Source organism: Falco punctatus (genome assembly GCF_963210335.1).
Source record: "Falco punctatus genome assembly, chromosome: 3".
Classification (NCBI taxonomy): domain Eukaryota; kingdom Metazoa; phylum Chordata; class Aves; order Falconiformes; family Falconidae; genus Falco; species Falco punctatus.
The window spans coordinates 34,438,426-34,465,660 of record NC_137582.1 but is presented as its reverse complement, the minus strand read 5'-3'; the positions used below and the strand labels follow the sequence as shown (position 1 = coordinate 34,465,660).

At 38.6% G+C, this 27,235-nt stretch overlaps 1 protein-coding gene across 1 annotated transcript in view; it reads right to left on the bottom strand.

Moving 5' to 3' along the window:
• The window catches only part of CNGB3 (cyclic nucleotide gated channel subunit beta 3), a 91,640-nt gene that overhangs the window by 38,386 nt on the left and 26,019 nt on the right, over positions 1–27,235 (bottom strand). The window contains exons 2-3 of the mRNA XM_080381862.1: positions 26,220–26,295; positions 14,413–14,524 (exon numbers count right to left, since the gene is read on the bottom strand). Coding sequence (XP_080237988.1) covers positions 14,413–14,524; positions 26,220–26,295 — 188 coding nt within the window. The remainder of the gene's footprint in view (positions 1–14,412; positions 14,525–26,219; positions 26,296–27,235) is intronic.

Here is a 27,235-nt window from a genome sequence, read left to right as displayed (position 1 = left end):
AAGTGAAAGGTCTGAAGAAAATTTCTAAGCTTGTAAAGACTAGGATTCTAGACGCCCTTCTAATAGAGTGAGAAACAGTTGAAACAAGCATGACAGACTTCAAGATTATATTAGCTAAGATCATGAAAACTATTGTAGGCAGTGATTCCCAAGAATGTAGAATTTATGTAGGACAACAGAAAATCCTTTTCAGCAAACAAACTTGAAATACGTAAGGATTTGGAAAGTGAATGAGTGACTTATATAGGTACCACTGGGTCCATTACTACCAAAAATCTCAACAGCTCAAGTGCTAATAAAGTGAATTCCTGAGATAAATATATTATAGTCTTGAACCAAACTGTTGACATTTTAGATTTCAGGAAATTTCAAAAAGCTCTTAATTAAATATTAATTTTCATTAGTAGTCTTGAAATTAGTAGTCTTCCTCTACCCTATCTTCTCTTCTTTTAAAAGGGAAAGTGAGAGAGACCGATCTTTAGTGATCCAGAAGATCATGTCTTTCTCTATTCACTACATGTTTTGAAATACTGGCAGTATTTTAACTTTTCATTGCAATAAAAAAGAATAAAATAAATTTCTATTTTCATTTTCATTCTTTTTTAGGATTGAATTATTCGTGATGCAATTTGAATTTAAACTGATGTTACCTTTATCGTGCTATCTAATTTTTAAAATAGATTTGAAGGAGGAAGAGAATAAAACCAGGCTCACTGGAGATGAGCCCGGGGGCAGCATGCCCGTGTTGGAGGTGAGATCGATAGCACAACTGAAGTGCATCTACACCAATGCCCGGAGCATGGGCAACAAACAGGAGGAGCTGGAAGCCATGATGCAGCAGGAAAACAATGACATAGCTGCCAGCAAGGAAACATGGTGGCCTGACTCCAGTGGCTGGAGTGTTACAATGGATGGGTGTAAACTCTTCAAAAGGGATAGACAGGGAAGGAGAGGTGGTGAGGCAGAGAGTGTTTTGACCACCTAGAGCTTAATGATAGAAACAGCAAGGTTGGAATATTTATGGGTAAGGGTCAGGGGGAAGGCCAACAAGGTAGATAACCTGCTGGGAGTCTGTTATAGACCACCCAGCCAGGATGAAGAGGCAGATGACATATTCTACAAGCAGCTGGGAGAAGTTTCACTATCGCTACCCCTTGTTCTCATGGGTGACTTCAACTTACTGGATGTCAACACAGTGGAGATGAAACAGTTTAGAAGGTTCCTAGAGTGCGTAGAAGATAACTTCCTGGCACAGCTGGTGTGTGAGGCAAGAAGGGGAGGTGCCCCGCTGAACTTGCTGTTTACAGAGAAGTACTGGTGGTGATGTGGTGGTCAGAGGCCATCTTGGGCATAGCAATCATGAGATGATACTTTTCAATTCTTGGAGAAGTAAGGAGGGGGTCAGCAGAACTGCTACCTTAGATTTCCAGAGTGAAGACTTTGGCCTGTTTAGGAGACCAGTGGAGAGTCCCTTGGGAGGCAGTCCTGAAGGCCCAATGGGTCCAGGAAAGTTGGACATTCTTCAAGAAGGAAGTCTTAAAGTCACAGGAGCAGGCCATCCCCATGTGCCAAAAGACAAGCCAGTGGGGAAGAATACTGGCGTGGCCGAACAGAGAGCTTTTGCTGGAACTCAGGGAAAAAAGGAGAATTTACCACCTTTGGAAGAAGGGGCAGAAAACTCAGGAGGATTATAAGATGTTGCAAGGTTATGCAGGGAAAAAATTAGAAAGGTGAAAGCCCAGCTAGAACTCAGACTGGCCACTGCTGTAGAAACAAAGATGTTTTTACAAATACATTAGAAAGAAGAGAAGGACTAAGGATAATCTCCATCCTGTATTGGATGCAGGGGGGAGCATTGCCACAAAGGATGAGGATGCTGCCTTTGCCTCAGTCTTTAACAGCAAGACCAGTTACCCTCAGGGTACTCAGCTCCCTGAGCTGTAAAACAGGGATAAGGAGCAGAATGAAGTCCCCGTAGTCCAGGAGGAAACAGTGACCTGCTGCTCCACTCAAGACACACGTAAATCTATGGGGCTGGATGGGATCCACCTGAGGGTACTGAGGGAGCTTGCAGAGGAGCTCACCAAGCCCCTCTCCATCATTTATCAACACTCCTGGCTAACTGGGGAGGACCCAGGAAACTGGAGGTTGGCCAATGTGACACCCATCTACAAGAATGGCAGGAAGGAGGATCTGGGAAATTAGACCTGTTAGCCTGACCTCAGTGCTGGGGAATGTTATGGAGCAGGTCATCCCGAGTGTGATCACACAGCACATGCAGAACAACTGGGGGATCAGGCCCAGCCAGCATGGGTTTATTAAAGGCAGGTGCGGCTTGATGAACCTGATCTCCTTCTGTGACAGGATGACCCACCTAGTGGATGAAGGAAAGGCTGTGGATGTTGTCTCCATGGACCTTAGTAAAGCTTTTGACATTTCTTTGGAATTTCTTTGATGAAAGGGTGGTCAAGCATTGGAACAGTGTGCCCAGGGTGGAATCACCATCCCTGGAAGTGTTTAAAAAATGCATAGATGTGGTTCTTAGGAACATGGTTTAGTGGTGGACTTGGCAGTCTTGGGTTAACAGTTGGATTTGATTTTCTTAAAGACCTTTTCCAGTCTAAACAATGCTATGATCTACAATTCTATTTTCTTACATATTTCATTAATTTAAATATAGTGATATAATATTTGGGTTGGTTTTGGTTACGTATAGAAGCAAGAATAGGACATAAGCATTAATAAACATCATGTGGACACCATGTAAATAAAACTTTACATTTGAATTCATGACCTTCCTTTAGTTCAGACTCTTTGTATAGAAATTATGCTCATTTGAGACTTAAGAAAGTGTTCTGGAAATAAAATGCAAAGATCATTGATTTCCTGTATCTCATATTCTGTTCATACAGCAAAACAAATACAGAAGCAACAATGTTCAAAGAAGGCACTATCAGAGTTATCTACTGGCATTGGACTCAGCACAAACGTCTTGGTTCAGTGCAGGCTAAAATCTAATCACCTAGGCTCCATGAAATTCCTCCTGTTTAGTTCAAAGGTTTGTCACAGCAGCTTCTTTGACAATCCTCCTCGTTATTCAATCACAACAGGCTATGAATCCTTTAATCTTCTTTGCAGTACTCTCTGAGGAGACGTCTGTCTCAATGCTGAACACATGGCACTGTCACTGAGGTACCAGATTAAAATGTGAACACAATTTTAGTTTAATTAGTAATTTTGCAGTATGAAATATGCAAAAGAAAGTAGTATGCATGTTGAAAGTATCAATTAACTTTGAAAAATAACCTTTCTTTAATGTCACTAGTGATATAAAGTTGTTTAATTGCACTGGATATTTACTACCATATAAAAAAATAAGAGCAGCATAATTTCTGACACTATCTGCTTTAGAACAATAATATAATATTCTAAGAAATAACCATATGATAATAAGCGAGGCAGTCTTGCCTCACATATTTCCTTATCTGGTGCTGTTGTGTCATTGGGGTTTTCTTATCTGGGGCTTAAACTATCTGGGGCATCTGCCTTTTATCAGGAATTTTAAAAGATATTTCTTATCGTATACACATAACATCTGTTCCTTTCAAACACATTTTAAAACAAACTCATTACTTATTCACATAAGCATATAATAATTTATGTCTAAGAAAAACTGTCTTAAGCAGAGTATGATCCAGTGCCATACAGAGTTTGTGGGCAAGCAAAAATCTTTCTTCAGACTTTCTCTTCTTCAGTTTTTATTAATATGCAGAGAATAAAAAGCTAAAATGAAAACACTATAATATTTCCCATAGTGAATTTTAAAAAAAGTTGCAATAAAATGTCTCAAATCTGAAAAACTTAATTTTCAATAGATGCTTTCATTTCTCATCTGTTTTCATAAAGACCCTAAAAAAATCACACAAGCAAAAGACTGTAGAGAACTTTGAGAGATCCTGTAATCCTAGTCTCCACTGCTCAAAGCAGGATGAAGCATTGCTGTGCCATTCCTGACAACTTCTTTTCTAACCTGTTCTTAAGTATGCCTAGTGAGGGCTGTTCCATAACCTTCCTAAAGAATTTATGATAGGTCTTCACTAACCTCATTGTACAAATTTTTCTCAACATAAATCTCTTTTGGTACAATTTTTCCTATTCACTGTGAATATGGGATAACATGTATAGTCCCTTATCCTTTATCTTACTTTTTGACTCTTTGAAAGTTTTCATTTTCTATTACTGTGGGTTTGTTGTTTTGTTTTTGGTTTTGTTTTTTTTTTTCTTTGGGATTTTTGCAAAGGAAAAAGATTTGGGAAAATCATAATGTATGATGACTAAGAATCATACTTAATTTTATAATTTTCAGTGTGCAGAAGTGTGTCTCTTAGTTGATATGAAGCTTGAATTCAACTAGCAAGGGTAAAAACAAAAGAGAAAGAAGTGGCAGTACAGATTCAGCTTACATGGCAAATGAAGTTGCTTCACTATTGGGAAACCTGGCAGACTTTCACAACATATCGATGTACTATTGTTGTCTACGCTAATTATATGAAATTAGCTTCATGCAACCGAAACTGTTGCAGTTCTAACTCATTAGTGGTAAACTTTTACATACAGCCACCTATGTAGGAACTAATTGCATGCAGCGTTCCCAGCACCACAAAGAAACTCAGTGACAAAGAGAAAGAACCTGTTCCTCTGAGATGACTTCCAGTTACCCCTAAGCCCATCCCTTCCCCTTCTGCAGACTCCTGCCGCATTCTTTTCCAAATTCAGCAACAAAATAGGCATGTTCCTTGTGGACAACAGACCATCACATGTCTCCTCCCAAGCATCATTTATCCAGGGAACTGAATGATTGTGCTGCCAGACCCATCTGACTTCTCATCTGATCCTCTGTCTCTGCCTGTCACTATTTCTTCTGTTCCTCTCTCATGCTGCACAACATGGGATGTTTTCATCTTAAACAGCTAACATTTGGAAAATGAGTATAATAAGTGGGGACATGACGTTTTAATAAAAAGTGTTAGACAAGTTTTATTTTAGGCATGAATACTTACATGTGTCATGAAATAATGATTTTAAGTTTTAGATTTATACGTCTCTTAGGTTTATCAAGAAAGACACTGATATATTTACATATGTTTGGTATACATGTAATTTAGACGTAAACACAATTTAAATACATGTGTTTTATATTACACTCACTACTGTACCTGTCACAATGCTCTTTGCTTTGCTTTTTTCCCCACAATTGACTCAAAAGATCATAGCAGAGATAATATTTTTAATAAGTTATCGTTTCTTCCTTCATGAAAAAAATATCATCTTACTTTGAAAAATGTTAGGTCAATGAAGGTTTTACACAATGTTTTTAATTAAAGAAATAAATCAGTGGCAAAGTATGACAAACTATAACCTTGTTTTCTTACATATTCTAAAAAAGGAATTTCTCCCACTTATATGGTCAGAAATAAATATATATTAATATTGTGAATATATAATTTAAAATGATGCAAAGGTGGGAAAAAAGCAAAGCATTTTAGTCTGTATGATAACATTCCTATCCCTTTACTTGCTTCATGTAGTCTTCAAGGAAAAAATTCCAAATTCGCTACCTTTTTAACTTCAGGCTACCTACTTGATTGCCATGCAGAGTGAATGACATTAAATAGCATGGGTAACTGCATCCTGCAGAATGGATAGAATTTAAAGGCTGTAGGAAAATACATCTCAGCAATGATTACAGCAAGTTTAATCCATTTTGGTACAGGAAGCACACCATCACCTTTCTATTTAATTTGCAGCTTCTCAATTTAGCTATTGCAGAAATTCAAATGCAAGCACGAGAAGTGACAAGCTCTGAAAGAAAGACCTAGGCAGAAGGAATATAAGTTGTAAGAAATGTATTTTGATTTTTTAATACATTAATGTTTTTTCAGTCAAGCTTACAAAATGTACTGGATGTGTTCCATCTGTTTACAATTTCAGGTACTAGCCTGATTAGCTGGAAATAACAAAGGAATGGTATTAATCTTTTTACAAAATATGCTTGTAACTATGTTTAAACTGGGATCTTTCAGAAGTACCCAGCATTGGCCTTGTTTTACTTTACAAGTTGATTGGAGTTTGGTGCCATGAGTGTCATCTTTCTGGGTCCCTGGTGTTTCTACAGTAATCAAGGATTTCTGGAGACTCTGCAGAGGGTTGATACTAGGTCTATTTCACCAGGGGGCTGAGATTTTGTTCTTGTGGTAAGACATAATTTCTCTAAGATGCATCTGCTTGGTGAATTGATGTGTTGCATCTAGTGGATGGCAAGCACTAATAAGCATGGTAATTTTCTTGGTTAAGGTAATTGAACTAAATGAAGTGCATTACTCACTAAGAACATGCTACCAGCAGGAGTTCTCTTTATTAACCTGGCTATGCACCACATAGCAAATTGCCTCTTAATCTTTGTTTGTTTTGTTATATTTTTTTGCTATTAGCCAAATTAGAGTGGAAAAAATCTCCTTTATGGGTCTGAGAAGGACTAGCATAGCCTACTAAGTAATAGGATGTGGCTATGAAAAAGCCAAACTACGAGCACAAAATGAAGTCTTCCTGAACCACCTGCGCTCATATGGCAGTTTGCAACACTGGGGCTCCCTTTCTTTTGAAAATGTTGAAAGCTGGGTTTCTGCATTTGCAAAAGCATAATCAGAAAAGTATGTTTACTGGGTGGGAATGTTAAATGCATTTTGTATAATTTTTGTATTTTATTAAAATTTATTTAGTGTATTTTATGTGAACATGTTTTGTCCATATTACCTAGATTCTGAAGGTGGTGTTATCAGATATAATTTTTTGTTCCTTTCTAAACATCACCCAAAATATATAAGATCTTGAGGTGAAATCTAAAAGCATCTGAAGTCCTGGTTACCCACTGTATTTTTTTCTTTATGTATGCTTCAATATGTGGCTTGCAAATATGGACTGTCATTTTACCCAGCATTTTACAGAGTAGCGTTCATGATCCTTGACTGAGGTTTCAGAGTACTGCCTTAGTATAAATAGTACATTGTAATCACTTTAGTAATCTGGGAAGATGAAACACTCTTACGACTTTAGCCAGGCTTAAAGGCTTTTAAAAGACACAGAGGAGAGAAAAGGTCATCCCTCCATTTTCTCTGATCTATGGTCTCAGATGCTTTGTTTACTATTCGTCCATATTCTGCACTTTCAAGGACTTGCTGCAACTGCTTTGTCCTGTCCCCTGATGCCAGGCATCCACTACTACTTATTCCTGAGGCATGTCTCCCCTCTACTCTTACGTGCCAAAACACTTCATGCTCCTCTTCATCAAGCCACAAGCTCCATGTTTGTTCCCAGCCTTCAGTGTAGAGTCATACAAAGGTCTCATATTTGCCCCTCCTATGTCACCTTTGTGACCATCTAAAACATGTCCTTTTAATTTTTGTTTTCTTTTGTCCAATTTTGGGTTCCAAACTGTACCTTCACAAAGCATGTTGTTATTTTCTCTTGTGACCAGTGGCTATAATCCACTGTGTGCAGTGCAAGGTGCTCTGAAGACCTTGGTTTTCAGTGGTGGCTGTAGTGCTCGGCACACAGCTGCAGCTCCTGCCAAGGGGCAGGCGCGATGGCTCCTGGGCCTGGTCGTGGGCCCCACTGACCCTGACCCACAACCCGCCTGGCCTCAGCCCAGCCCTGCCAGGCTTTCCCAGGGCTGTGTCTGGCCCCAGTTCCCTTCACTAGGCACTAACTGGCTGACTGCCTTCCCAGCTTGGCCCTGGACCTCCCTTGTCACCACAGGCTTGACTGGTGACATGGACTTTGGGCTGGCCTTGGCTGCTGCCCGGGGCCTGCCCTGCTCACCTTGCACAGGGCTGGGCCTGGGCCCTGGCTGGGGAGGGCCCTCCCTGCCCACCGTGTCCCTGAGGCGGGGCTGCTCCCTGTGGCTCCTGGCCATGTGCCGTATTTCCTTAAGTGCTATACCGTATCTGAAATGAAATGCTTGCACTGCATTTCAGAAGAGTGCAGGATTGTGTATACATACATGGTTTTATGAACCCTCCTCACCAGAAAGCAATCTCAATGTATTATAAAGGCTGCAGTGATGTTTTGTGCTAGTTCCTCATTAATAAGACTCCACTGTCTTCTATTAGAGTGCAAATTGGGTCCTGAGTATTGTTCTGTTCCCTCATTTTTTGCTGTGAAGAGAAAGCATTGTCTTTGCACTCCCTCCCAGAGGTTATTATTGCTCAGCAAATAGCTATACATGAAAATTTCCTATTGTTCTGTTACATTACCAGTAAAGATGGAGGGGAGAAACACTATACTGGCAGACAGGGCCAACTTGTCTGCAATCCTGTCTAAGCCATTAGGAAACAGACATTAAAAGTTTCGGTCACTCATCCGTAATTCAGTGCGTTGGCACATCAGCCACTCTGGCGTGTCTCCTCTTTCAGACATAGTGTTCAGGTGGCTGAGACCAGTGCTGTGTCTCTCTATTATTTATTAATGGCCGTTGTCGTGTACTGCTGTGCTTTAAAAATGAGGAAGTGCTGAGAGGGAAAGAGAGAAATAGAGGTTTTTTCCTTGTGGACAAACAATTTCTATGGGAATTTTCAGGAGTAAATGCAGTCTTCATCAAAGCTGTTGTCCACTTAGCAAAAGAAAAAATATTTTGTTCTTTCAGAGAAAGTGCAAAACTCTGTTTTCTTATTAATAGATAATACACGCTGTGCAACACCGTGAGTAAGAAGCTACTCTAAGGCAGCTGAATTGGAAGAAGGACACAGCTGGTGCACAATCTTGCAAACTGCCATACATATAAGTAGTCTTACTGATTTCAGATGAGTTAATTATATTAGTATAATTGTTCATAAAACAATATTACCTAAGATTTTAAAATCTAAAGTCCTTAAGTGGAAGCTCATTACCTACCCCTGAAATTCTGCATGGAGAGACACAAGTCTAATCTAAATGAAAAGCATGCTGTTTCAAACAGGACAGCTGCCTTCTTTCCTTTTCCTTACTCTATGTATTTGAGCATGCACAGATGCATTGAAAAAAAAATTAAAGTCACAATAACAGAAGATAAGGTGAAACCTTTTCTATTAACAGAATTGTCATACCTTTTCTATTAACAGAATTGTCATGGATTTGAGTTGCTCTGGCTGTATGTAGGTTGTGAACAGATATATATCCACAAACCTTACTTTATTATGTATATTACAGTCTATGGGCATACTGATGATTTCTTACTGTGCAGATCAAGTGACTTTTTATTAAACTTTGACTCTTGGAAGATGAATAGGATAGGAAGTCTATCTAAGTCAAAACATAGTACCAGGACTCTACCAACAGGCCTTAACAGCCCTGATCAGCCTCTGTGGGACTTTCATCCATACCCTCTGCCCATGGGCCTGGGGTGTTCACTTAAGCTTAAGCCTTAGTCACTGCCTGAGCTACACCTACTTGTGTCTAGCTCCAGTTCTGTCTCTGGTGCTGTCTCCTGGATGGACTTAGGAGCCATGTTGTAGCCTTGTCTCCAGTCCTGTCTCTGACCCTCTCTTTTTTTGCCTTGCCTGGACCCTAAACCCGGTTCATCACTTTGCCTTGTTGATAGACCCTGTCATTATGATCCTGCTCTTCTTGCTGTGTTCAAACCCTGTGAGATTGCACCTTGCTAGTAAGGACACTGCTTGCACTGTGGTTGCCCTTGGCTCCATCTCCCTTTCCCTCAGGGAGCAGATGGCCTTTGATGCTTCCCGAAATACAGCTGGACAAAATCTGAAATTCTATTTAAGAAAATTCTACAACCATTTCACCAACCTTGATTTCACTGAACTAACCAAATTATGGCTCTTTCCATATCAGTGTCATAGAATGGCTTTGTTTGGAAGGGATCTTTAAATATCATCTAGTCCAGCCCATCTGCCGTGGGCAGGGACATCTTCCACTAGATCAGGTTGCACAAAGCCCCATCCAGCCTGGCCTTGAGCACTTCCAATGATAGGGCATCCACTCATCCTCAAAAAATTTTGTTCCTTACATCTAGTCTAAATCTACCCACTTTTAGTTTAAAACCATTACCCCTTGTGCTGCCACTACAGGCCCTGGAAGAAACTCTCTATATATCTTTTTTATAAGCACCTTTTATATACTGAAAGCCACAATATGGTCCCCCCTGAGCCTTCTCTTATTCAGGCTGAACAACCCCAACTCTCTCAGTCTTTCCTCAAAGGAAGGATGTTCCAACCTTCTGACCATTTCTGTGGCCCTCCTCTGGACCCAGTCTGACAAGTCAATGCCTTTATTGTACTGAGGACCCCAGAGCTGGAGGCAGCATACCAGGTGGGTCTCATAAGAGCAGAGTAGAGGAGAAGAATCACCTCCCTTGACCTGCTGGCTACATTTCTTTTGATGAAACTCAGGATAGAAATGGATTTCTGGGCTGCAAGTGCACATTGCCAGCTTATACTTGAATTCTCATCCACCAATATCTATTTCCAAATCCTTCTCCACAGGGCTGCTCTCAATCCATTCATCACCCAGCCTGTATTGATACTGGTGACTACCCTGACCCAGGTGCAGGCCCTTGTGCTTGGCCTTGAACTTCATGAGGTTCACATAGCCCTTCTCCTCAAGCCTACCAAGGTCTTTCTGGGTGGCATCTGGGTGAATCAACAGGACCACTCAGCTTGATGTCATCTGCAAACTTGCTAAGGGTGCAGTCAATCCCACTGTCTATGCCAATAATAAAGATATTAAATAGTATTGCTCCCAACAGAGACCACTGCAGGACAGCACTTGTTACTAAATCTCCATGGATGTTATCCAAATGTAGATCAAACAGCGACAGGGAAAACTGGATGATGGGACTCTCAGTTGACTATCCTGTTGAGTTGTATGAACAGTCCTTGATATGGTTTTGACTAATCAAACTAGCACTTTTCCAAATAATTCCCAAGCTTTGGAATACCCAGGAATTAACACTGAGCAAAGATAATTCACAACTTACATTTTTTGAGGAGGCATTTTGTATTATCCTAGGTGGCCTCTGTGCTAGAGTGATTTGAGCATGTTTTATTTACTGCTGGTTTTATAGACTACATGTATCTATTTGACTCAAATTCTCCATATGCATACACATTAACGTAGTTATTAATGTGGAAAAGGCAGCTGATTTCCTTAAAAATATTCTAGGGAATAAATTTGAACACAGACTCAATGAGTTAGTGACCTTGATCAAGAACAGTGTCTGAATGGAATGCCATGAATCTTCAGGGGCAATGAAATAATTCTTTCAAAGACACATTTTAAAAATTATTTCCTTCTGGGTCTGGAAGCCATGTAATAGATTTGTTTAGTTTCATAACGGTGCAATGACACCGGTATCATGCCTTCCAAGCTCTACTGCAGAATTTAGCAGGTAACTGTTTTGGCAATAGAATTTGCCGAAGATTTACTGTATTTTTAGAAGCTGTTGCTCAAATTAGACTGACTGGATATTTCTGGATGCACACATGACAGTGAGTCAGAACAGCTCTGAGAAGAGAATGTTTAACATAAATATTTTTAAGTTCCTTTCAACAGACAGATTTTGTCTTCTACTAATAAGAAACGTACCCCTTTGTTTCATTAGGATATTGTAATTATGTTAACCATGGTTACAGAATTTACCAGTGGAATGGTTAACATCTAATAACATATCCTACAATGAGAAAAAAGGAGATGCTTTATATAGATTTTCATAGTTGACCTACTGATTCACATTCATATTAGCATGCTTTCTATAACATTTCTAGTCATTCTAGTCAGAGCTAGTTTTAATTGCCTGCGTTATTTTACAGAGGTGCATGCAGTAGTGTTTTGCTTGAATATTCCTTGCCACTGCAGTACAAAGTCTGTCTTGGTGATGGAGAGAAAATAGATAATCTTCAGCATAAATTAAATAACTACATGTCAGGGAAGGACTTGTGCTTTGTATCATCAGGATAGTCAAATAATAGAAGGCAAAAGAAAACAGAAGGACTTTCTACCCTGTTCTGGACTGAGTGTATCCATTATTTTCCACTCAAAGGGATCTCAACAGGCTGGGGGGACAGACTGGCAGGAACTTCATGAAGCTTAGCAAAGGCAAATGCAAGTTTCCATACCTGGAATGGAAACCCCCCATGTAAGAGTAAAGGCTTGGAGCTGACTCACTAGAAAACAGCTTTTGCATAAAAGGATCTGGGGGTCCTGGTAGACAAAAAATTTAATATGAATCCACAATGCATTCTTGCAGCAATGAAACCTAACTACATGCTTTATAAAAACCATAGCCAGTTGATTGAGTGGGAGTCATTATTTCCTTCTGTTGCACCTGTATCCAGCTGTAGTCTTCCCTGTATGCAAAATACACTAACCATGTGGTGCAACACTAGCAGAGGGCTATTAAGATGTCTGGGGATTAGAGAACAAGATATATGAGGAGATGCCGAGAAAGATGGATTTGTTCAGACTGGAGATGAAAAGTTGAGAAGATGGAGGTAATTGCAGCGTTCCACTACCCAGTGAGTGGTTGTGGAGAACATTGATCCAGACTGTTCTTGGAGGTTCACAGCAAGAGGATGAGAGGCAACAGAAGCAAATTATATGTCAGGTGATAATTTTCATAATAAGGATGGTCAAACAGTGGACCAGATTGCCCAGAGAAACTGTGGAAACTCCATTCTTTGAGATCTACATCCACAACTACACTGAACAAATTTCTGGGCAACCTGGTCAAACTTAGGAGTTGGGCCTAACCTCTAAACGCTCTTAGTAAGAGGTTGGATATAATTTCTTTGAAGCAGCCTTCCACCCTGAGCTGTTCTATGAAGATGTTTAATAGCTTTATCAATGACATAGAGAGTGGGATTGAGTACACCCTCAGCAAATTTGCAGATGACACCAAGCTGAGTGGTGTAGCTGACACACCTGAGGCATGGGGTGCCATCCAGAGGGACCTGGACAAGCCCAAGAAGTGGGCCCATGTGAACCTCATGAGGTTCAACAGTGCCAAGTGCAAGGTCCTGCACCTGGATTGGGACAACCCCTGGTATCAGTACAGGCTGGGTGGTGAATTGATTGAGACCAGCCCTGCAGAGAAGGACTTGCGGTTACTGGTGGATGAAAAGCTGGACATGAGCCGCAATATGCACTCTCAGCCCAGAAAGACAATAAAATCCTGGACTGCTATAGCTGGAATTGTGGCTAAAAGGTTGAAGGAGGTGATTCTTCCCCTCTACTCTGCTCTGGTGAGACCCCACCTGGAGTCCTGTGTCCAGCTCTGGGGTCCTTAGTACAGGAAAGACATGGACCTGTTGGAGTGGGTCCAGAGGAAGGTCACAGAAAAGATCAGAGTGATGGAACACCTCCCCTATAAGGAAAGGTTGAGAGAGTTGGGGTTGTTCAGCCTGGAGAATGCTCTGGGGAGACCTCATAGCAGCCTTTCAATACTTCAAGGGGCTTATAAGAAAGTTTGGGACAGACATTTTAGTAGGGCCTGTTGTGATAGGACAAAGGGTAACAGTTTTAAACTACAAGGGGCTAGATTCAGACTAGATATAAGGAAGACATTTTTTACAATGAGGGTGGTGAAACACCAGAAGAGGTTGCCTGGAGAGGTTGGAAACATTCAAGGTCAGATTGGATGGGGCTCTGAGCAACCTGATCTAGTTGAAGAGGTCCCTGATCATTGCAGGGAGGTTAAAGTAAATGACCTTTAAAGATCCCCTCCAACTCAAATAATTCTATGAATCTATGATTCTGTAATAAATCTAAACTATTCCAAGTTTGTTTTTTTTCTCCAGACTTTATATTTATTTCTGTTTTGGCAAAACAAACAGTTACCTAAGCTTTTTCCAAAGGTTGAGTGACCCTAGATTTTCCCCTGAAGGAACATTACTGCTTAATTTATTTGTCTCTTCTCAGGAAGAGACAGTCCTAATCCTCTGGCTGCGGAGACTAATGCTGATTTAATGGTATAACTCAGCAAAAAAATGTGAAGGGTAAGAAGTTTTTAAGTCAGAATGATGTGACAAACATTCCAGCTATTCAGGGCAGCATCCTGGGATTTGTTCCTTTGCTAAGGCAGAGTAATAGTAACTAAGAAGCAGCATTGTTAGAATTAGTATGTAAGTGTAGCTGAGCAAATCCTTTTCCTCATTCCTGCTATTTAGGATGACATACACAACAAACTCAAAAACATATTCTAAATTAATACCTCATATATATGGTTACCTTAGAATTGATATAAAGCTCTTCAGATCCTTACAGAACAAGAGGGAATTTTAAAGAACTGAAATATGGCACACAGAACTGTTAAGGCAAGATATCAAGAAAAAAGCCTCAAATTTTTAAATTGAATTTACTCACTTAGTGTCTTCTTTCCCATCATTGAGCTGACGTGGTTCCTGTTGAGTTGTCTGAGCTGGTTCAGTTGATTTTTCAGTTTTTGAAGGTTCAGGTGCTTTTTCTGGTACTGTATCTAGAAAAAAAGGTTTTAATTGTTGAACACTGATTTTTAAAGAATTATAATAATACTTTTGGAGGAATCACAGCTGACTACCATTATTTCTTCAGTGGACAAGCAGTACATGACACTGATTCTGGCACTTGACTTTTGAATAATTTTCTGCATAGATCTATTTCAGTGCCAGCTGCACAGAATGTTTATGATGAGTGTAACTTTTAGAATATGTAACTTATTTGTGGTTTTTAAACTAGATGCATCTGTAGCCAGCTCAACAACAGTTAATACAGAGCTCTTCTATATTTATAAGTGACAAGAACTCATGCAATATTGTAGAATATTAGTGGGTGCTTATTAAAAAAAAAAAAAAATATGTAGAGGACAGATAGATCTGCCCAGAAATGCCTTGAGAAAAACAGAAAGAAAATGAAGAGTAGCTTATTTGCTTATGCATAGAAATGCTAATGACATTATTTATACTGCAGTGTTTGAATTACATTAAATCTCTTGTTGCTTCAGCTGCCATGACAGTACTGTTTGTTGCTGAGTAAATTATGACTGAAATACATCATTAAGGATATGAGCATGTAGAACTTTGGCTAGTCTATTTCTTCATTTTTGTTACAAGTAACTTTTTTTAAAGGAGTTGAAGTGTGAAGTTTGCAGGGTTTGGAACAAACTACACAAATGATATAGTCTCTGGCCATTTAAGTAGCCTTATGTGATTAATTTTTATAATTAGTCCTGTATCTTTATTTTAAATTTTCATGCTGAAAAATAATTTAAAAGCTCTCATCAGTCTGAGACTTTGCTTAAAGGAGGAAGAAACTCAGCCTTCATAAATTCTTTAAGTAATATGCTTATAGAGGAAAAAACTTGGCTGCAAAACATCATAGCAAATAAATCAAAAGCCTGTTGCAAATGCTTTATTTTAAATTCAAGACAGCTCAAAGAAAATCAAACCCTGAGTATTTTGAATAGATACTGTACAATTAGTTTTCTGATAGTTAATCTCCTTATTTAAAGAGTTGTTATTCATTTCAAAGTGGTATAAACAGTTCCCCTTTGAACTCTCAGCAAACTTAAAGCTCTTAACACTGGATTGTTAAGCTGCTCAGCTGGAAGGTGGCTGCTTGAAATGGCATTGAAACAAAACTTAGTGAAGGACAGCAGGTCAGTTTGTTTACAGCACCTGATAAATCGAACTACTCTTCTACTATCATTTATTCAGATATGGGATAATATTTTCTTTCAGGGGTCTGTTAAGAATAGACACAATGTTTCTTGAGCTGAGTTTCAGACTTTTACCAGTTGGACAAATGATTACAGGACCAGTGGGGTCTTTCTACTATTTTTTCTTAGTATTTAGATTAAGAAGTGAGAATGCCCTGTGTGAGCCCTGCTACTCTTACAGGAATTAATATCTTAAACAGGATCAAAGACAAGACCTAGACAGAGGTATCTGTGGATGACAAATACTCAAACGAGAGTCAGACAAGGAACCGAAGAGAAAGCAAAGAAATCCATCTTCCCCAGCATGCTGGGGAAGAACATATCTGGCTTTAGACTTAGGAAAGATTAGGAGTTAATTTTCAAACAGTCCCTTGGAGAAATGTAGCATTATTGAGTATGAGGAGACAGTCTACAGGGTTTTTACTTATCACCTGTAAACTGGGAAGATTTTTGTGAGGAATTCCATTTAAAACTCTGACATTTGATAGAATTTATGGCTTAAATTGATAACAGTGTCTTGCCCACTTCATGGAAATGCAGATTATTGTTTCCTTTTTTCAGCAGTTAGTATTGCAGTACTATCTTGAGGAAATCTGTTGAAAATATGACACTAAGGAATGTTTCATCTTACCTGAAGAATCTGCCAGGGAATTTTCAAGGTATAGAATAGCACACATGCTGGGAAGTGAGGACTCCAAACAGGGTGGGTGCTCTTCCTGTCCCCAGGAAGGTTCAAGAAAGGATGAAAGAGTTTCTGACTGATTACAGGGGTTCAAAATGCTTTTCTAGGAGTTCCAGTCAAAAATACTTTTTGTTTTTGTTTTTGGTTTTTTTAGGGAGGAGGAATTTTAAAATGGATTCAGGCTTCTAGCACAGTGAATACATTCTCATAGTGAAATAAAATGTATTTCTCCTAGGATATTCATAGACATCCTCTGTAAGAAAATGGCAGAGGATCTGCAATTACAGAAAATAAAGGGAATTTGGACCTATTTATAACTAATTTGTGGGTCTTGCTACTGAACCTTAACTTGTTAAAATTCTATTTAACCCTTCCATCAGAGGATCTCTACAAATGATGCTACTGACTCTGCTTTCCTTGGCACACAATCCTCCTGTGGTTTTTGTGGTCAACGTGACATGATGCAGAAAAGAAGATGCAGGAGCCAAAATATTCAGCACTTGCTGTGGTTTCTGCTCCGTTCTGAATTCATGGTTTGTGTTTCCCAATTCTCCTTGCCCTGACTCCCCCAGACAAAAAGTCTCAAGAGTGACAGCAAGACTAATCTCAACGTTTCTGCAATTATCTTGCTTTGGGAATTTTCTTTGTCATAGTAATTGCCCCTAGTTGCATCTACACTTACAGAGAATACAACCTGATAGGAACAATCAGAACAGTGAAATGGTGTTAAAGGTCTGGCATCGAAGCCATGACTGAAGCAGCTGTATTTCAAACCAGGTTTATGGTGATCCTCTGAAGTGAATGACCATCAGCAGCTCAAGTAAATCAGGTTGATTCATGGAGTGCTTCTTTTGGTTTAGTTCTATTCTAAAGAAATCCAGTTATGCATTCCTAGAGTTTTTTTGGTGATGAAACAGAGCACACTGGGGGGGTAATCAGGAGCTATTTTTCAAAAGAACATTTTAATCTGAAATAAAACATCAGTGCAGACACACTATTTAGAGTAACAAGCTCCTGAATAAGACAATACATCTCTGCAATGACATGTGTATGGGAAGGGTAGATCACAAAGTTAAAAAAATATGGTGCTTGTACATAAGCATCGCATCAGAGAAGGAAAATGGTTTCTCAGCCTGCTTGATACTCTCAAGGTATTCAGTCTGAGGTCTAATCCACACTGACCATTAAATGCTAACTGGATTTCAACTGATGGAAAACATTGTAATTCCATGAATATTCCAAACGTCCACAAGTTTTTAGAGTTCATAAATCTTCAGGACCAGCACAGGGCTTATTTGCATTAGGATTAGGATATCATGGACTAGCAACACTGCCAGCTGTGTGTTAAGTTTTAGTTGTCTCTTTCTGTATGAAATTGTGAGGGCTGTCTGTGTAGTCACATTTAAAAAACTTAGTCATTCCTCAGTGTTTAACTCCAGCTCATATCCCGCTGATTTATGAGACCAGTGCCAAAGGAATGCCTTTAAGAACAATGTGGCAGTCATTTTAGGGAACGTTTAGAGTACAACAATTGGTTTCTAGAATAAATGATAATCTGTCATGTAGATGGCAAAGCTTATAGGACAACAAAGAAACCTTCTATTGCTTTACGTAACTTTGGTCATGGTAAAGAAATCATGAGTGAGAAAAAGGAGGCAGAATTATGCCAAGGCACTAACATCTAAAGCAATTTTCAAAACAGATAGATCCATGCTTACTCGACAAAATACATGATTTGAGTTTTCCTGAATTATTTCCATTTCCATTATATTGGAATAGGGGTTGGTAAAGCTGCCAGCTTAGTAGTGGGAGTTGAGGAATGCAGCCCACTGGTGTCTACATATTCTAGATGAGTTGGCCTCCCTATCAGAATAATATAATTTAAAATTCAGTTGGTATAAGTTTTTCGGGTTCTGTTTTAAGGTAGGAAGGAAAAGCAGCAGTTGTGGAAGTATAGCTTTGTGGACAAAACACTGTTTAATGGAACCCCTCGAAAAGTTAGCTGGTTAAATTGAGAGGCTGACTGACATCCTATCATACCAGTGATCTGCCTAGGATAGCAAGGAGCAAGATGCAGTTTATAAGACGAATTCATTTCTCTCTGTTAGTCTTTCAGATTTTTCTCATTTTCTACAGGTCTTTGCTCTTCCAGAAGAGAGGTAGGCCAGGCAAAAAAGTAATAAAAAAAGGTTATGGGTGGGATGTCGGTCTTTTACCTGTGTTATCTTAGTCAGGTTGATGACGCTCCCAGCTGAAAGTTAATATTATTAAATCTTCATTGCTTATTCTTGTCCACTATTTTCATACTTTCAGTAAAACAACATTGAAACAGTATTGCAGGATTAGGTTAGAGCAGCTAGAAGATCTTTGCATGTTGAGGAATATATCCAACTTACTCTGAGGCTTCTCAGCTCCCTTGTTCATGTTTCCATAAAAAAGTTTTTATCTTTAGTATTCACTTCAGAGTTTTGGACAGAGACCCTTGAAAATCTTTCCAAATTAATTTGATTTCCTACTGCCACACACACACTTGCAGAACAGCCTGTAGCAGAGTATTTGCCATTTTTGCAGTAAAGCAAAAAAAGAGAATACTTTCTACTTATCTATGTGTTTTAAGACCCTTTTGATTGATAATTTAGGGGTTTTTTTTCTCTGCAACTCAAAAGGCTGAATGTTGGGGGTTTTATTAAAACTGTGTAATAATCACATGAAATCAGTTCAGGCTTTGCAAAAAGCAGAATATTGTGACACTAAGCATAACATTGGAAGAGCTGGTGAAGTTTGTTTTAGTTTAAACCTGTTCATGTAGGACCAAATCCACTATCATGTTTCTAAAATTTAGCATTGTACACTGTCCTAAAACCATAGGCATTAGTCCTAAGGACCTTTTCCCACAGAGGAACCTGTTGGTATAGGCAGATTTGTCAATACCAGGACACAGCACTGCAGGTTTGTCATTCTTGCCATAATAATTTTGATTCATCTAAAGCCTTCACTCCTAAGCATACATAAGTATTGGTGGATCCAAAAATCTCTGCCATAGGCCTAGCCTCATGGAGGTGTTGCTGACTTATCTTTTGGGAATAGGCAATGTCAGCAAAGGACTCTAAAACCTCATGGATCCACTGAGACAAGTGTTACCTTGTGGCCATGAATATTTTCACGATCCTTCCACCAGTAGAGTATAAAATGTTATTTCCTAACATAGTAAGTACGTAGCAAACAGAAGGACAGATTAAGTCGGTCATTTTACACTAATTAATCATTTCTTCTACTTCCCAGTCCTATTCCTGCTGTTACTGGTGTTCTCCAAAGCCCTAGATTTGCAAAAGGCAATTAGCACCTCTCCAGCTTGGCTAGGACAGCTCCTTCCTCTTATTCTCTCCAAAGGTCAATGTAGAGACCAAGGTGCTGAGCTGCCAGCCTGCTGTTCTTGCCTGAGCAAGCAGGCTCTTTTCTCCTATCTGACCCCTGATTCTGTCCAATCAAACAGCAGAAAGAGTCTTAGGGACAGGAAAGAAAACCCTTTGTGCTGTGGAGATTGCCAGCCTTCCTGGTTATTCAGCATCAGGAGGTGTGCCTCTGGAGCAGTCAACCAGTCTGAAGGGACTTTCTTCCGGAAAGTAATAACATAAATCTCTCAGACACTAGGATAGCTTTAGTTCTACTTCTTGGATCAGTTATGTCCAGCTACACATTCCATAGCCATAATAACTGGCCTTTGGCATCACAAACTCATTATCCTTATTGCAAAAAGTGAAGAGAAATAAAATGTCAAATCAAAGATTAAGTTTTGGCAATAAAGACATGAATAAATGTCAGAAGATAGATAGTAGCAGTTAAATGTATTCCTGAGTACAGAACAAGTGTTTTTGCATTGCCATGCTTCAGACAGGGAAGACTTTCTTCCCCAGAATTCCCAGCCAGCTTCATTACCTTGTACTAGCAAGTTTGACCAGTATTTTAACTATGCTTCCCCTCTCTTCCTGGACTGTGTGCATATGTGAAGGCAGAACTTTTAATGGCTAGCTGTTACTTATGGTCCTCATACAAAACCCAAAGTGTTTCCTGGGCTTCTTTTGACTATACAGAAGCACATTTTACCATAACTTGATCATTATCTGATATAGTCTTCCTTCATTTTGAATCCACAATATATTGTTTTACAGGACCATTTACAAAATGTTGACTTGCTTGTATATTTTTCTTTGGTGAAAACAGGATTTCTATCACAACACTCTAGTGTAGTATGTATTTTATATTAAATAAATTTATTGTCAATTACTTTCTTCTACTGCTAACTCCTGAGTGACTTTTTTTTTTTTTAAAGTAGGCATTTTAAAATATACTGGTGCTTAAAAAATGCTATATTATCTCACAATTATAGTGTCATACTAAATATAGTTTATTTACTTGCTATGTATGTAATACAGTTGTAAACCTTAGCACTCAGTTCTGATGTTTATTACCAGGATTAATTTAGGTATTTTTTATTTAAAGAAATGGAGTGTTGTTGTTCTGTATTCCTTCAGTAAAGAAAAAAGTCCTGAAAATCTGATTGGCCTAAACTGTCTTGATCAGCTTCTCAATATTTGGCAGAAACACAGAAGAGAAATAGTAATGGGAGAGAAAAAGTCAAAGATAAAGGGATACTTTATCTTTGTTCTGTCGAATATTTAATGGTTGCCTGAAAACTTTGTGTAGGTTGGTGTTTGTGCTTATATGATAAAACTGTAATAGTTAATACACAAAAAATTATGTATGCAATTTCAGTGGTACAAGGTAATACTTGAGGTTAGACAGCATTGTTTGAAATAGGAAGCATTGCTTAAAGGCAGGGGTAGGGCTTGCTGGTTAAAGGCAGAGCAGCTAATGTTTGAGTAATCCGGTTTTTAGCTAGCTCAGTGACATATATCCCTTACAAATTTAATTCTAAGTACTTAAAAACTGATTTTTTGTTATTTCCTCTCTTTGAAAACTATTAAAAGTTTCAAAATAGGTTAGAAGTCTCAAATAGGCCCTTAAATGTTATCACCTGTCAAATAACATAGAGAACAGATACTTTTAAATAGCAGGAGTAAAGACTGACTTTGCATTTGAAGCAGTAACGTGGGAATGAGACAACTGATCTTCGAACTTCCTGGGATACTTCTGACATAGTTAATAATTTGCCTGATTGTCCTTGCCTCCCAGAGCTGTTCTTGATCTATGTCCATAAATAATTGAAAGATGGCTATAGGGTCATGAAGATGTCAAGAAAAATAAACACACAGGAAACCAATGGATGAAGGATAGAAGAGGCTTCTGTTCTGACATTACAAAATACACACCTTGGTGACTTTCCCAGCAAATTTTTTTTTAACAAATGCTCTGTGCAGGGGAAAAGTGTTCAGAAATCAGTGGGGTTGAAATAAAACAATCAGTAAGTAAGTCCATCTTAACTCAATCCTCAACTTTAGTGGCTAATGAAAGTATTATAAAAGTTTATTTTCCATGTAAAGAAAGAAAGCTTGTATGAAGAGGCTGGGTTTGTTTTCCTAGCCATGTCACTCATGTGAAAAATGAAGATCTGAAAGGAATTAGAAGACTTCACATCAGCAGGAATGGAAACAAGCTGATTAAACATATTCAGGTTCTTGGTAATCTTCAAAAAATACATTTTATGGGAATAATAGCTGTCTGTTGAATGAGTGCCAGTGAAGAGTATAAAGGATAAGAAGACAAAGAATAAGATTATTATTTAAAAGTCTCTTTGCATTGGCAGGTTTGGTTCATTGAGTTGCAGAATATTATATCAAAATGCTGTACTTGATTTGTATTTTTTGAAATACAAAGAACTTATTTAACTCCAGATTTTGAGGTACTAGGGGACAGGTTTTGTAAAGCAGCTTGAGTCAGATAGAGGCAAAGGTTTTAGCTAAGAAATTTTATATTTAATTCAGATGTCCCTTCTCAGGAGCTTATAACTCAGTTGTAGTACACATAGGGTTAGTTGATGCCTAATTAGCAGAAATTAGCCTGGGTTTCACAGCAACAGGCTTTTGTTACCTTCAGTAAATATATCTGCTTTATTTTTATCTACAGGAAGAGAGAGTGACCATCTTTTATATAGCAGCTAGCGGTCAAAGCTTTCCTCTGAGAAGAGGAAGTCTTGGTTCTGGGTCTTGTTTATTTGTGATAGGGTCAACTACCTGTTGTGAGAATTATTTTTTCCTTTTTTTAAAGGTTCAACAATGTTGTCATATAAATATATAATGAAATCAAAGGTCTTCATTCCTCCTACAAGGTTAGTGTTTCAGTTAACTTCTAGATTAGTTCCAGGCTCTGTGTTGTATTCTATCTTCTCAGACGTCACAGGTTTTTGCATTCTTTTCTTCTGTATGATGACCCATCAATTAGGAAGGCCACAGAATTTCCTCCCACATCTTTCTAGTCTAGACTTTATGTGGGTAGTTAGGGAACTATTGGAATGTGAAAGATAAGGTCTTGAACTCCCTTGTTATGAAAGAGTAGAGGTAAGACAGCTAGGCTAATATATGAAAGGTGGCAGCTATCAGCAGCTTCTGCTGCTTTTCTGTTTTTAGTCAAATATTTAGTGGAAAAATGGCTGTTCCTCAAGTACCTAAACAGAAGCGTACTCACTAGGACAGAGTCTGGAGTGGACTGAAGTTCCTTTTGAGCAGCGCTTCCTTTGAGGTGCTACATGTTCAGGAATGTTCATTAACATTCTTGGTTGATTGGGGATTTTATGTTGTGTGGGTTTTGTTGTTGTTGTTTTAAACTCTGTCTGGGCTTCTTATTTAGGATATAGATTTTCTGGCTCTGTCAAAAGCACCAAAATTTAGAATGGCACTTGCATTTCATTTTCAGGCAGGTATATGACCTTGTATATATCCTCTGGGTACATTCCAAAGCACCTAAGCTATGAAGATACTAAATATCAGGGGAAATTAACATGGTAATCTCCCAGATGAGAGGTTCTGTCTACTTTATGATCCAGAGGTGCAACTGTAGCAAGTACAGAAATGTGATAGTCTAGTTTTCTCACTCAGATCCTACCAAGAACAAAGTGATGTCAATATGGACTTTAATAAAGAGCTGCATAAATATGTCTATGAATCTGAAAAAAATCTTTGAGACACTTGTTGATATAGTAGAAGTAGGAAGACTAAACCCCAGAATATTGGAAACAGTCCAGTTTCTAGTGATGGAAACATAAAAAGGAGAGCAGGACAAACTTTAGTAGAGCAGTACTTAAATGTAATGCTGAGAGTGTTTAGAGGAAAGAAAATGGATGAGTTGAAAAGAATCGTACTGGAAGGATCTGCTAGGAGGATGAAAGAACTTGTGATACAGAGAATGGCCTTCTAAATAAAGTAACCACCGACAGAGCTATTGAACAACAGTGTGTAAAACAAGTGAAAGATTTGTATAACTAGTCAGTTATGGGAGATGGTAAATATGCAAAGAAACTATAGCAATTGGATTTAATATCATGGTGGACCTGTAATTAGGTGAATCACACTTTGTCAAGTACATAAAGAAATGCAGGGAATAAATTAAAAAATGAATCCATTATGGAACAAGTGGACTAAGCACAGAGAATTAATTACAGAGTGAACTAATTTTGCAGAGAATTAATTACAAAACAAGCTAGTGAGAGAGAGGGCAACTGAGGAACTAGAAGTGAGGCAATGAGTAGCCAACAAAGCTGCCAAAAGTACCAGGTGTTGCTGAGTGATGTAAGTGGCCAAGTTTTAACCAAATACTCCAGTTGTGCCTCCTGCTGAGTTTTCATCTGTGCTGGGAACATCATGTTGCTTTGTGAAGTGCTAGGAGAAAGGGAAAAGGTGATGGCTGGTTTTGGCCATGTAAGAAGAAAGGGAGGAAGATAGTGTTGGCTGAGCCTTGGCTGTGCTTTTAAAAATTATCTCCAAATTTGTATGTACACCACAAAATGCTTTCTCTGGTCTCTTGTCCTCTGCTTGCCCACAGGTACTCTGCACGCGTGGCTTTAGGTCTGATACAAAGTTCACCAAGTTTGACAGATGTCTTTAGACCTTCCTGTGAAGCGCTTGAGACCAGCTTCACTTTTCTACCTAGAGACAATGGAGTTCCTTATTCAGCCTGGATGGTGAGCACTTATATACATGTTGCTGTAATTCATAATTTTTTCCGGAGGTGTTGTGCCTGTGTAAACTCTCTGGCTTGGATAGCTGTTGTCTGTCTACCTCATTAACACCCACATGCAAAAGAAGAAACTGTCTTGTGGATGTTTGAAAATGAGACTTGAAGCACCTTCCGGAAATTCCATATACACTATGGAATAAGAAACCCTCAAACCTAGAGCCTAACTATGTTATTATATTTTCCTAAAGTAATTTATGAGGTAGTTGCTTCTATGCTACCACTTATATTTTAGATGTGGGAAAAAAATAAGTAGTTTAGTATCCCAAAAAATTGATTCATAAACTATATTAATCTGTAAAACCTTGTAAAAATATTCTATAATGATACTCCATTATGTCATGTGTTAGCATGTGTGATTTAATGTTGCTAAAAAGCCACAAAACATCAAATTTAATTTTTCCCATTGTTGGCTTATTGCTACAGTTAATTTATGTCAGGTTTTGTTTTCCCTTGATTCAGTGCTACAGCCATTATATAACAAGATAATTGCATTAAATGGACTTTGTTTAAAGTTTTATTATATGAGGAAAGGAATTGTGACACTTGTTACAGTCACACAAAGCACCAGTAAGTATTATGCAAGTTTCCTTGTAGTCTTTCCAGCTGCTTCTTTTTCCTTAAGTCATCTTTATCCAGAAAGCTGGAGGTTCTTCACCCTTTGTTTTGCTGCTCCAGTGAAATTAACCTGAATTGTTCTCCCAGATGAAAAGCATGAGTTTACAGGAAAACTGGACTTGCTGTTTTTCTCTAGTATTGAATGATGGAGAAAAGAAAGGGCTGTACCACTGATGCCATGAGGGAAGGAAGAGGGGGCCCAGTGATAGCTGCTGCTTCACCCGTCCTGAGCCTTTGTTTTGGTAGCTGCTGCAGAAGTCATTCTGGCTCTGGTACAAGCAAAATAGGTTTGGCTATTGCGAGGTGGGGGAAGAGAGGGGCAGAGTAGCCATGGCCAGCTGCCACTGTTTTCAGCAATCAGCTGCTTAGGCAAATAATTACCTTGTGTTACTTCTCTGAACTCTGTGTTCTAGTCCTGAGTGTGTTCTGAATGGTGATGGTATAAATATAACATTTTATATACAAAATATTAAAATACATTTAATGGTGTTGCTTTTTTTGAAAAAGTTTTGAATGGCTGTTCAATGAAAGATTTGAATGTCAGATAATCTAAGGTCTGTCTCATCTTTGTAGTTTTTTAATACATGTGAGAAGTATACCCAAAAGAGACATTAAAAATATGAAGTTTTCTTTCTTAAGCAACTAAATACCTTTATTTTAAAGTAAGGTTTCTAAGAAGTTGGCTTACAGCAAGAGGAAATAGATTTTGTTAGACTAGCTGATTCAAGTGGACAAGCTCATGAAGGGACTGAAGTGCTTGAAACCTTTTTGCCTTTTATTATTGTTGGATAGTGCTTGTATTTCTGTACCAAATCATTGGTCTGGGGTCAGTGGGAATTCAGTGTTCTTAATTTCTTCCACAAATAAACCTCACAATCAGCACTTAGCAGGGCATTTTGAAAAAGAGCAAGTTTTTTTTCCAGCCCTATGTAGTGTACATATAATTTGTCCAGATAATCTTTGAATACTCATAAATAGCTTATTACTGACCTTGTTGCTTTGCTACAGGTTCTACTTTCTTATTGCCCTCCGCTTTCTGCGGTTCGTCTGCTTTACCATTTTCACCCTTAAAAAAAAAGAAGCAGGATTAGAAACTGTAAATGTTCTTTGTTGAGAACGATAAGGATGGTTTGATGTCATTCTCCTAGGAATTTGATTAACCAAGTTGACACACACTGAGATTCGTTCCTGGGTGTTCTGTGTGTTTTCTTGGACAAGATGTTCCAGATACATTCAGAAAAGGACTTGGATGCTGAAATAAAAAAAATGATGTCTACATATCTGCTAGGCAAACTCAGCCTGGAGTTTTGCCGCTTCTTGTTCCCAGAGCCTCCTTTATGTTGTCAAGGCTGACTTGTTCAGTGCTGCCACTCACAAGCCAGTCTACATCTCTGAATTAGTCATTCTTCTGCCTAAACCTCCTGCTGGGCTAACACACCTGGTATGTTTTGAGCTACCTTACCACAGTGACAGAGCTTAGCCTTAGTCTTTACAAAATACATAGACAATATAAACTTTCACTGCAAAAAATTAACTCCTTCCCACAGTTAGTGGCTTTGATTCATGAACCAAGTCCTCATGTCCCTGTACCTTGGTCCATCTTGGCTTTGACAGAGTGGCTTTTGGAGGAGGGAGTGAGAAGCACATGGGGAGTCTTAGGTGTTCACACTACTACATAACAGTGTACTGCTAACCAAACCAATAACCATTTGTTATCCCAGATAGAATGAATTTGCCGGGTGTTTATCAAGCTAATTAATAGAGAAAGAGATAGTATAAGCATATGGGAACTGATTTGACTTTAGGAGATTTCACGTCTTCATATGCACTTTTTTTCCCCCTCCCCAAATGCAATGACCTCTGTTTGAGTTTCTGAGATTAATTTGGGGTTTGTCTTTTTCTACAAAAGTATTTGCTTTTTCCTGTCTGCTTTTATTCAGACAATCTGACAATGAAGTTCTAATATACACACATATAAAAATAATTAGATATTTTGTATGTGTATA